This window comes from Zootoca vivipara, chromosome 7 (assembly GCF_963506605.1).
Source record: "Zootoca vivipara chromosome 7, rZooViv1.1, whole genome shotgun sequence".
Lineage (NCBI taxonomy): Eukaryota > Metazoa > Chordata > Lepidosauria > Squamata > Lacertidae > Zootoca > Zootoca vivipara.
In genome coordinates, this window is record NC_083282.1 from 3,299,925 (window position 1) to 3,310,715 (window position 10,791).

At 45.6% G+C, this 10,791-nt stretch overlaps 1 protein-coding gene across 2 annotated transcripts; it reads left to right on the forward strand.

The window, feature by feature from the left end:
• Positions 1-191: 191 nt before the first annotated feature.
• On the forward strand, positions 192-10,764 carry METTL13 (methyltransferase 13, eEF1A N-terminus and K55). Of its 2 annotated transcripts, none has more exons than XM_035122375.2 (8): positions 192-424; positions 1,539-2,292; positions 2,900-3,099; positions 5,244-5,505; positions 6,508-6,672; positions 7,434-7,646; positions 8,614-8,745; positions 10,475-10,764. In XM_035122375.2, the coding sequence occupies exons 1-8, from the start codon at positions 263-265 to the stop codon at positions 10,747-10,749; spliced, it is 2,163 nt and encodes a 720-aa protein (XP_034978266.2). In that variant the 5' UTR covers positions 192-262; the 3' UTR covers positions 10,750-10,764. The 2 variants fall into 2 exon arrangements, with proteins under 2 accessions (XP_034978266.2, XP_034978267.2); XM_035122376.2 differs by having other exon boundaries at positions 193-424; positions 5,244-5,439.
• Positions 10,765-10,791: the final 27 nt, after the last annotated feature.

Below are 10,791 nucleotides of genomic sequence, written 5' to 3' on the forward strand. Positions count from 1 at the left end.
GGCCAATGAGAGAGAGCGTTATAACGGATGGTGACTGACGGCAGTTTTTTCGGTTGGTTGGTAGGGGAGCACGTGGGGAGCAGTGACAGGCAACTCTGCAAGCCATTGACGGGAGACGCCAGCATCCAATGAGCTTAGAGAACGGAGGGGGAGGAGCCGTGTGAGGAAGGCGCTTCCGGTGTCTTGTCCCACCGCGCAGGCGCAGTTTGTCGCCGTCCCCTTTCTCTCCTCGCCGCTGAGCTCCTCGCTCGGCCGTGTCGCCATGGAGGCGCTGCGGCTGCTGCCTGGGCGCGCGCGAGATTTCGCCTCAGCCGGCTACTGGGAGCGCTTCTTTCGGGAACGAGGCGGGCGCGCTTTCGAGTGGTACGGCGAGTGGCAGGACCTACGGGCCTCCCTGGGACGGTACCTGCGGCCGCGGGACTCGGTGAGGCGAGGAGCCGTGAGGGAGGAGGGCGAGGAGCGGGAACTCGGGGCCGAAACGCGGCCGGAGGAGCCCCACGATTGTAAAGAACCCGAACCGTTCAGGGTGGCAGCGCTTCCCGCACTTTGGAACTTATTGCCTCTTGATAAGCACTAGCAGGCGCCTTCGCCGCTCTCTTTTCGTCCCCTGCTGAAAACATCGATACTATTATGGGTCAGCAACCTTTTTCAGCCGTGGGCCGGTCCACCGTTCCTCAGACTATAACCCAGATATGCATTTTAAATAAAAGGACACATTCTACTCATGTAAAAACACGCTGATTCCCGGACTGTCCGCGGTCCGGATTGAGAAGGCGATTGGGCCGCATCCGGCCCACGGGTCTTAGGTTGCCTACCCCTGATTACATCTTCATCCGAAGATCTCAGGGTGGTTTTAATGAATTGCAATTCCCCTCCCCCTAATTTTATGGTTTTTACCTTTCTGTAACCCACTTTGAAATTTTATTGTTATAATCAAGTAATGTATTAATAAGTAAGTAAAGGTGTGGAGGGACGGTTAAAATAAGTGTTTTAGAGGATATTGTAGAGTTGTGAAAGGTTCAGAGAAGGGCCAACACAATAATGTTGCATGTTGCAGTGTTTATAGCATGAAAGCAGCACTTTTGTGAACAGCCCCTTGCAGCTCTCTCCCCCCACACCCCCATTTCCTCCAGTTATTGTGTGTAAGGAACATCCTGTATATGCTGCTGAATGAGAATAGTTGTCATGTTTTAATGCTTTCACAGGGTACTTTAAACTCATTGCCAGAAGAAAATGAGCAAATTGGCAGGAAAACTCAACCCTCTGCCTCCTGTGTTTTTCTTTTCAGTGGCCTTTGTGTAGTGGAACTTGTTGGTGATTATCTTTTTTATTTTTTTTATCTTCTTCTGATTTCTACGCATCCAATGGTTTTATTTGGGGGTATTTTGTGGTACATAGCAACTGTAGTTCTGGTTGATAATCTTTCACATGTTCTTGTCTCTGAATTCATGAGACGAGACTTCTTGGAATGTCTGTTTAAGAAACCATTTTGGTTTGCTCACAAGGCATGTGACATTCTTTATGTGCTTTCCCACTAGATTCTTGTGGCTGGCTGTGGGAACTCAGAACTGAGTGAGCAGCTCTACGATGAAGGGTATCAAGATATCACCAATGTGGACATCAGTGAAGTGGTTATCAAGCAGATGCAGAAGCGCAGTGCTCACCTGAGGCCTAAGATGACTTACATGGTCATGGATGTGTTGCAAATGGATTTTCCTGATGAGCACTTCCAGGTGGTACTGGACAAAGGCACACTTGATGCCCTCCTGCCTGATGAGGAAGAGACCACTTTGAGTAGGGCAGAAATGATGTTTGCTGAAATTAGCCGTGTTCTGCAGTTTGGGGGGCGCTACCTCTGTGTAACCTTGGCCCAAGCACATGTATCAAAGATGGCCGTAGAATATTTCTCCCGGGAAGGCTGGATGGTGCGAATACACCAAGTCTCTGGCGACAAAGCAGGAACTTCGGAGGGAGAATTTGCCCTGCCCATCTTTGTCTATGTAATGACAAAGATTAGGCATGTCCCAGGCTCAGCTTTATGCATCCTGGAGCTGTGTGCTGAAGCACAGGACAAGCCTATCCGGTTCAAGAGCACTGAGCATCTGATTGAGGCAGTGAAAGAGAGGCAACACTACGCTCTGCTACGGAGCCAGATCAATAAGAACCCCAGTTCTAGCACAGTCTCACTGGATCTTTGCAGCAAGGACACTGGCCGAGCCCGTTACACTTTGCATGTCGTGCACAACATGACTGTGAAAGTGTCTTTTGACAATAAATTTGCTATCTTCATTGGTAAGTTTTTATCTCCTTGACTGGCCCAGGTTGGAAAGTTCAAGTTAAATCTAAACAATCGAAGAGTCTCAACTGAGTCTCCCTCCCACACTGCCAGTAATGTTTAAGAAGTGGATAAGTTTTTTTTTAATTAAAGCAGCAGCACTAAATATACTGAAAAGCAATGTCTTAAGAACAGCAAATGATCTGCATTATTTTTGCTCTTAGTGAATTTACAAACATTGACTAAAAATCCAGTGTTTTTTTTTTGTCCCCATAGTGTAGTTTCTCATCTTCTTACGTCCAAAGGAAAGCAGCAGCAAGCCTGAATAGATTTTAAAGGGGGGGGGCTGGTTTTACAACTGATTCTAGACATGTCTGCTTTTCCTATTAAAGTGAGGTAAACAGCATCTACTGCCAAATCATAGTACAAATCTAGCCCATAAAAGAATAGTCTTGGGGATATAGTCATGATGTCTGTCCTATTAACATTCCATATTGGAGGTGGAGTAGCAGTGTTTGACTTGCTTCAGCAAAGCCCACATAAGATGTTGGAATGCTCTGACTGTTCACGTACTTGGACAATTGTTTCTTCATTGTCTATATTTTCCATTTTTCCTCTCCCCAGTACCACAGGGCAGAGAAACTGAGTGGCTCTTTGGGACGGATGAGGGACGGAAGCAGTTGGCTACACATGCAGGATTCTGGCGTCTAGTAACTGTGGCTTTGCACAGAGATCAACACTATGAAGGTATGGAAGCCATTCAGGCAGAACTGTCAGAAAATGTGATGGAGCTGGCCCCACCTGGACTCCCAGCCCAGCAGCAGGTAAACTCTGAGGAACTTCTAGAATTAGAAATGATTTTTTTCAAGGGCTGTAGAGAATGAAACTATGTTACACTAGCTGACCCAGCCACGCGTTGCTGTGGTTCTTTCCTGTGATTCCTCCAACTCTGTCCGGACACATGACTTATCCTGCTGCCTCCTCCCCCCACCCCCGGCTCATCCCTGTGACTGCCCCCATCCTCTCCCGACCCATGAGCTGTCGAGCCCCCTTTCCCCCCCACCCCCGCGGCACATCCATGTGACTTGCCCTACTCTGTCCTGACCCATGAGGTATCAAGTCCCCTTGTGTTGTTTGTAACTTTTTTTCTTTTTATGGTTTTTATTGTGGATATAATCGAGGCGTATTTGGTGTTGAGGAAGGTTGGGGTGAGGTCCGTTTGGGCAAAGCACAAAGCCAGGGGAAAGAGGTCCGTTTGGGCAAAGAGAAGGATCAGGGGTGATGATGTGTCCTGGGACCCAAAGAACTACTTTAAAAAAACCCGACCGGGGGGGACGGGACAAATAGCAAAGCCCCCAAGCCCCGTAGCAGCAGAAGGCATATTCCAAAGCACCCAAGCTGTTTGATTCCATAAAAAACCCAGGAAGTGGCAAGGGGAAGGTAGGGGATTGTAAATCGGGGAGGGGTGGAATTGAAGCCTAGGTTAAAAGCTGCACGACTGCCCTTACTTAAAATGGCCGCCGGAGCCTCGCATGTGACACAACACCCACTAAATTAAAAAGCAGAAACGCCTCGGCATGCCCCCAAGTGCGTGTTAGGGGAAATGATGAACGACTGACCCATTACTTATCCCTGCCCCCTATTTGCCCCCCCATTCCCCCCCCCAGGCAGGCCCCTACCTCCACTTGGCCTGGTGTAGAAAGCTGTCTAGTCTGCTGTGGCCTATTCATTCTGCTGGGAAATGTTGGGCCTTGAACCCCCCCCCCTCCAGGCAGGATCCTATCTCCACTTGGCCTAGTCTGGAAAGCCACCTAGTCTGTTGCGGCCTAGTTGGCCCTTGTTGGTGCAAAAGGCCTGAAACCCCCCCAGGCAGGTCCGTACCTCCACTTGGTGTAGTCTGGAAAGCTGCCTAGTCTGCTGTGGGCTAGTTGGGCCTTGTTGGTGCAAAAAGCCTGTTTTCAGTTGGTTGCTGTGGAATTGGATGCATTAGGATGATTGAGGGAGTTTGAGAGGGAAAGGTATAGTTATAGAATGCATAGCTGCCAAGTTTTCGCTTTTCTCGCGAGGAAGCCTATTCAGCATAAGGGAAAATTCCTGTAAAAAAGGGATAACTTGGCAGCTATGAGAATATTTTTGAGGGCTGGTAGGAGGTAAAGATGCTGGTGTCGTTTGTCTCCATTGAGGTCTTCGACACCTCTGCCGGATGGATATATGTGAGTGGTGGATCTCGTGGTGGAGGCGGGGTTTGTGGGTGTGGTGTAGATTTCAGAGGAAGGGAGGGGTGTACTGTGGGAGGAATTCCACTTGAGGGCACTGTTTTACTTTGTGAAAAAAACAAGTTTTTACCCGCGGGGGTGTGAGATGTGAGGCATCCGAGCTTCTGCAAACACTCGGGGAGTGGCCTGGATCATTGTATCGAAATTTCAGAACGATCGGTCAAGCGGTTACAGAGAAAAGTGGAGCCCACACTTTCACGATTTTTACATTTTTATATATATAGATTGGCTGATTGCACAAGGCTTTTGCTTAATGTTCTCTTGATGCAGGAGATGATGGTATAGGAACTCCATTGGCCACTCCTGTAGGGAGGTGCTAGATGCCTTTGAACAGCAGCAGTCAAAGACTGCACACTCCAGCCATCCTTTGTTTTTTTGCTGGAAATGAGTGTGTGGACCTTTCCTAGCTACTGCTGCCAGATGTAGGAGCATTAGAAACATATCAACAACAATTTTGTCTTGTATGTATGGGCCTATTCAATCAAGATAAACTAAATATGTTTTGCAAGATGAGGTGATCTAGAATTCTTAGAATAAAATTAACATTTTGCCTAAGACAAAACTGAGGCAGACAGGCCAATGGTCCAACCCACTTTAAGGTAATTTCACATGTGATATATTTGTCTGTTTCCATGCTTTTTGATAATGCCTTCTGTAAGGTGGTGGCAACATCTGACTGACTTCTCCTGCAGGTGCCTTTTCTGTCAGTGGGAGGTGACATTGGGATCCGCACCATCCAGCATCGTGGAAGTAGCCCCCTTAGTGGGGAATATGTTATTGAGGATGTGAAAGGTGATGGTGCCCACTACTTCCGCCGCCTTATCTTCCTCAGCAACAGGAATGTGGTGCAGTCGGAGGCGAGACTTTCATTCAGAGGTTCCCACAAAGGTGAAATGAGGTGTGATGAAGATGAAATGGGGATGACCTTACTACAAGGAAATAAGGCTTTGCCAAGTAAATGCCAACAATTGACTTGTTAAATGAGGTTGCTGGGAGGTGTGGGAAGCAGAATCATAGGGATTGGGCAAGTGTGGAAATAGCAAGTTGTGGCAAAAACATGCACAATCTGGAGTAAGTATGTTTCAGTTGCAACAGAGGAGGCTTCCATTCTTTTGATTTTTGGAGAGAACTAAACTATGAGTTGTGTGTATGCATGAAAGCTTGTAAAACAAGAGGGGGTTCCTCTCTGTATTGAGTATGTGCAGGCACCCACAGTTCCACTCACCTGTTCACTAGTTATGAGTGCCGCTTGAAAGGGATTCTGAGGAGTTTTCCCATATCTGAGCTTTTGGCATGTGAGGACTGCTTTTCCCTCCAAACTGTCCATCTGTTCTTGTTAAATGGCTTGAGGAAATTGCAGTAAGAATTAAATATTATAAACCTCTGTGAATAAATGCCGCTGCTGTCCTGTGCCCCATTGTGGGTCAAGATTGCATGAATTCAATTTTGGTGCATGAAGTCATTTTATCTGACCCCTTAGCAGTATTAAGGGAGCCTCCTTTATGTATGTACTGAGGGCATAAATAACAGTGGGGAGAATTAATCTTCTGGGTTAATGATTCTAAATAAGCACAACTCTTATTTAGAGAACAGGAGCTAGACTGCATGGGTGTGTTTCCTGTCTGCAATCTACCTTTAGAAACCAAGTTACTCAACTCTAAAAGATTCTTATGTATTAGGCCAAAAGGAGCTCTCTTGCTTGTACAAGGAAAAATGCTTTCCACGTTCTTTGAAGGTAGAGAAGAGAATTGTAGAATTAACAAAGCCATCAGAAGAGGCTGTACTAAAAAAGAAGAAGAGACGGCTGTACTATATGAAAGGAAAAAAATTATTGAGAGGGCTTAGTTCTAGCAGAGCATTAATTCTTGCTTCATTCTCAGCTTGAATCTTGGGGGTGGGGGTATTTCTGCATGGCAGGAATAGGTTTGTCCATTTAAGTTGTTGTTTTGTTTTCAGGGAATAAGAAGCACAAAAAGAAGAAAAAAACAGCCTCCATTAACTCTGCTGAGCCTACTGCTGTACCAGCCGGTCAGTCCATTGACAAAACCTATCTGTGTTGTGCTCACCATAGAGCCATGATTGCAGGATTGTGCCTGCTGAAAAATCCTGAGCACCTCCCAGGTAATTAGCAAGATCAACCTGATTTCCATTTTCACTTGTCATTTGAGAAGTTGTGTTTGTTAGAGAAATCTACCAGCTGTATCCTGTTGCACAGCTAAAATGTAGCCTGCGCAAAAAGCTTGAGGGAATCCTGCTGCTTCTCTACAGCATTTTCAGATTGCTAGCAGTAATTTCACTGATCCATCCTCAATGTAGATTGTGAATATGAAAACAAGAGTCTGTATGTTCCATAGATTTTCATTGGCTAGAGCCCACTTTGTTAGACTGGAATGAAAAGGAGAGTGGGGACTGTTAGCAGGTATACATACTGTATATGAATAAAGGGGGCTAGAATTAAATTGATGGCGCCAAAAGGCCATGAAATGCAGTGGGTAATGGCGCCACATTTCTCTGGGTACGTAGCCTTGTTTGCACCACCACTTCTGTTCAGAGACTCTTCAAAATGACTCCATGCAAGTGCTGGGTTTATGCTTTAGTTTCCCATGAGATAAGATTGTTATTGCCAGTGTCTAAAACGTCCTCAAGGCCACAGTTCAAATCTGTTAAAGTCCATAATATGCCCTTCATAATGTGCCAGTAGGAGCACAACTTCCATTAAGCTCGCAGTTGTAATAGAGCCATAGGGGTTTACATATGTATTGGAGTTTGGTTAGCACTGAGTAGGGTGATATGGAAGCCTCATATCTCACACCTCGTAACTGGCACATGCGCCCTGTTAGTTATGCCTGTTGATTCATGCCTGCTTTGTGTGCTGATTGCAGAGGCCCTGATCCGTGTGCTGGTTATTGGCCTGGGTGGCGGCAGCCTGCCCCTCTTCATCCATGACTACTTCCTGCAGTGCTCTATTGATGTAGTGGAAATTGACCCAGCTATGTTGGAAGTGGCTACACGCTGGTTTGGCTTTTCACCTGAAGACAGGCTCAAAGTTCACATTGCAGATGGCTTAGTTTATGTTGACAGCCTTGCAGCAAAAGGTAACCATTTCCCATATAAGCCTGTGTAATCTGTTCTGCCTTCCAGAGGCCAAGCGTTCCATGATTCTCCAATGAATCTCTGTTGTACTCCTGCTTTTTTGTGTTGCTCACAACAATGAAAGGAGGGAACAATAGAGGGCAGAGCAGGGGTGGGGGACCTACATGTCAGAGTTGATCCAAGGGGTTGGGGAAAGGGGTCTGCTTCAGTGAAACAGCGGCAAGCAGGTTTGAACTCTGCTTACTAGCTGATGAAATGAGGGATCAATCCTGCTCTTCATGGGTCTGCTTCACCAGTGCTTTCCCTGGGAGCTTGCTGTTGAAGCAGTACCCAGCAGGATTGAACCCTGTCTACCGGTGATGTTGGCTGATTGACAAGTGTGTGTGTTGAGGATAAATGTCCATGTGAGCCAAATTGGACCCTCTGGCTGGCCAGGATTGGCCCACAGGCCAGATGATTCCCACCCCTGAGCTTGAAAACAGCATAGTGGAATTAGGGTTAAGAAGGTTTTCTCCCTTCATACATCTTCATCAGCTACATTGTTATGAAGCAAACATCTGTAACAAGAATTACAGAAGTATGTTACATGTAATTCTGCTCTCTTGTGCCATGAAATTTATGCAAATATGGAACATTTTACTTTTATTATTATAAAAGTAATAATAATATTTTATTTATTATTATTTTATTACTATATTTTGTAATCACCTCTTTCTGTTTTCATACTATAGATACCAAAGGCCTTTTTTGTAAGCAGGGCCTTGAGAACCACACTTTTTTAAAAAATAAAAGATTTTTTATTGTAAATTTGTTAAGAAAAAGAAAACATTCTTAATCCTAGATAGGATCTAGTACTACATAATGTACCTTTGCAGCTGGACTGTGCAGGGCACTTACATATCCAAACACTTGTTCTGCTTCACCCTATTTCTGTTGATCTCACAGAAACACACTTCTTTTCCCCCCCAGCTTCATCCTTTTATGATGCCATCATGTTTGATGTGGACAGCAAGGACTCTGCCTTGGGAATGAGCTGCCCACCGCCAGCCTTTGTAGAGAAGTCCTTTCTTCAGAAAGTGAGGACGCTTCTGAAGAAGGAAGGTGAGGGTCAATTGGCCTTAGGTGCCTGGGTGTCCTGGGGCAGATACCTGCCGTTTTCATTGTTTCTGACTAATAGCCATTACAAATTCATTCACAGATCCAGCAAGTCAATTAAAACCTGTTAAAAGAAATCCAGAGATATACATCCTTTTACAATAAGTCAAATTAATGAATCGCCTGCACAGTCTACAGCAGGCATCCCCAAACTTTGGCCCTCCAGATGTTTTGGACTACAATTCCCATCATCCCTGACCACTGGTCTTGTTAGATAGGGATCATGGGAGTTGTAGGCCAAAACATCTGGAGGGCCGCAGTTTGGGGATGCCTGATCTACAGCATTGTCTTTTATATAGCTAGCATGAATTTTTTAATGTAGTGTTCATAAAATTAATATAAAGAGATCATGATCTGATATGATCAGTTGTGTCGGTTTGAGGAGGACATTTTTTGGACATAAGTCCAGCGTAATGGACTCCTCCTGGCTGGATTATATTAGCATATGATTTCTGATATGAATATTACAGATGCTGCATTGGCTGTAGTTTAACTTTCAATCTCCATTAAGTCTCACATTCTCAGCCTGCCAGTTTCTACAGGCAGGCACAGAACAAAATTGCTGCAAGCAGGCAAACACTCAGACCATGTTTTCCCTGGCCAGGCATCCTGCCTTTGAAGTAGGTTTCTGGAGGTGATAAAAACCTGCTTTCCTGCCTGCTCTCCTTTAATCCTACCAGGAACTTCTAAAGTGTGTTCCTGCTCTTCTTCCCTGTTTATTTTAGCCTCAATGTTTATTACATGCTTTGTAGTGTAGATAGATCTGTAGCCTGGGAAAGGCCTTCCAGTTTTTCCTCACATATTATCTGCTACCTGATCCTCTCCCACGTGAAACCTTTTTGGGATCTGCTGATGTATTTGATTGGTTGTTTTTAAATTCTGTGACGCAATTCCTTTGTGTGAATAAAGTAGCCTGGGCAAAGGGTGGAGGAGAACTCCCTTTTCTCTCTCTCTCTCTCTCTCTCTCTCTCTCTCTCTCTCTCTCTCTCTCTCTCTCCCACTTCGGACCAGAGCTTTGCAGGTCAAAGTGTCTGTCTGTCTGTCTTTTTCCCTTTCCCTATTCTTCCCTACACTCATGCGTAACTCTACACTTTAAGCGGCTTTAGCAAATAGGACTGTTTTGTACGTGACAAGCAGATCACAGTCAGATAATAGCCAACATATTTTGACTTCAGGGTTCTGTCCCTGTAGTGGTGCCAGTTTATCTTGGTAGCTCAAATGCAATATGGTATTAAGATTTGCGCCTAGAACAATGGGAATTTTGAACACTGTACCACACACACACACACACACACACACACACCTACCTTGCTACCCCTGTCTTGGCCCCTTTTCTTACACCCAGAAGATAAAAACTTTTAAAAACAATCCTCCTTGTCCGCCAGCATTCAAACACCACCCTAGGCTATGGATCAACTACTCAAAGGGGTGGGGTACATCTAGGGATGGGGGGTGGATGTTCTGTGGGCGGGGCCCTCCTAATCCGCTCTGGGGTGCCCCCAGATGGGAAAAAAAAACGCACAAAATACATATTAAAAACAGTAACAAAAAACCCAACAAATCAATTACCCCCCTCCTCCCACCCCCTCCTACAAACACATCTAAATGGGTGTTACTGTATGTAATCTCTGACATCTGCTTTGTAATAAGCAAAATGTCTTATTCCTCTCTGCAGGCCTCTTCATTCTAAATTTGGTGTGTCGAGACACCCAGCTTCGAGATGCTGTTCTGGCTACCCTAAGAGAGACTTTCCCTTTGCTCTATGTCCGGAGGATTGAGGGGGAGGTAAATGAAATTCTATTCTGCCAGCAGCAGGCTAAACACAAGCTACCTCCTGCAGAGCTCCGAGACACAGCTCAGATTCTGGAGAAGGCCCTGCGACAACCTGGTCAAGCATGGGACGCTACTTATGTCCTGGCAGATGTACTGGAAGCAGTAAAACTGGTGTGAAGAAGAATAATTCAGTCCCATATAGTACTTTCTGGAGAGAAG

What these genes read in the sequence shown, in the direction of transcription:
- METTL13 (XM_035122375.2), top strand. Translation starts at nt 263, where the DNA reads ATGGAGGCGCTGCGGCTGCTGCCTGGGCGCGCGCGAGATTTCGCCTCA. An exon ending in AGGAAATAAGGCTTTGCCAA is followed by an intron (nt 5,506 to 6,507) that starts GTAAATGCCAAC and finishes TTTTGTTTTCAG; the next exon opens with GGAATAAGAAGCACAAAAAG. An exon ending in GACGCTTCTGAAGAAGGAAG is followed by an intron (nt 8,746 to 10,474) that starts GTGAGGGTCAAT and finishes TCCTCTCTGCAG; the next exon opens with GCCTCTTCATTCTAAATTTG.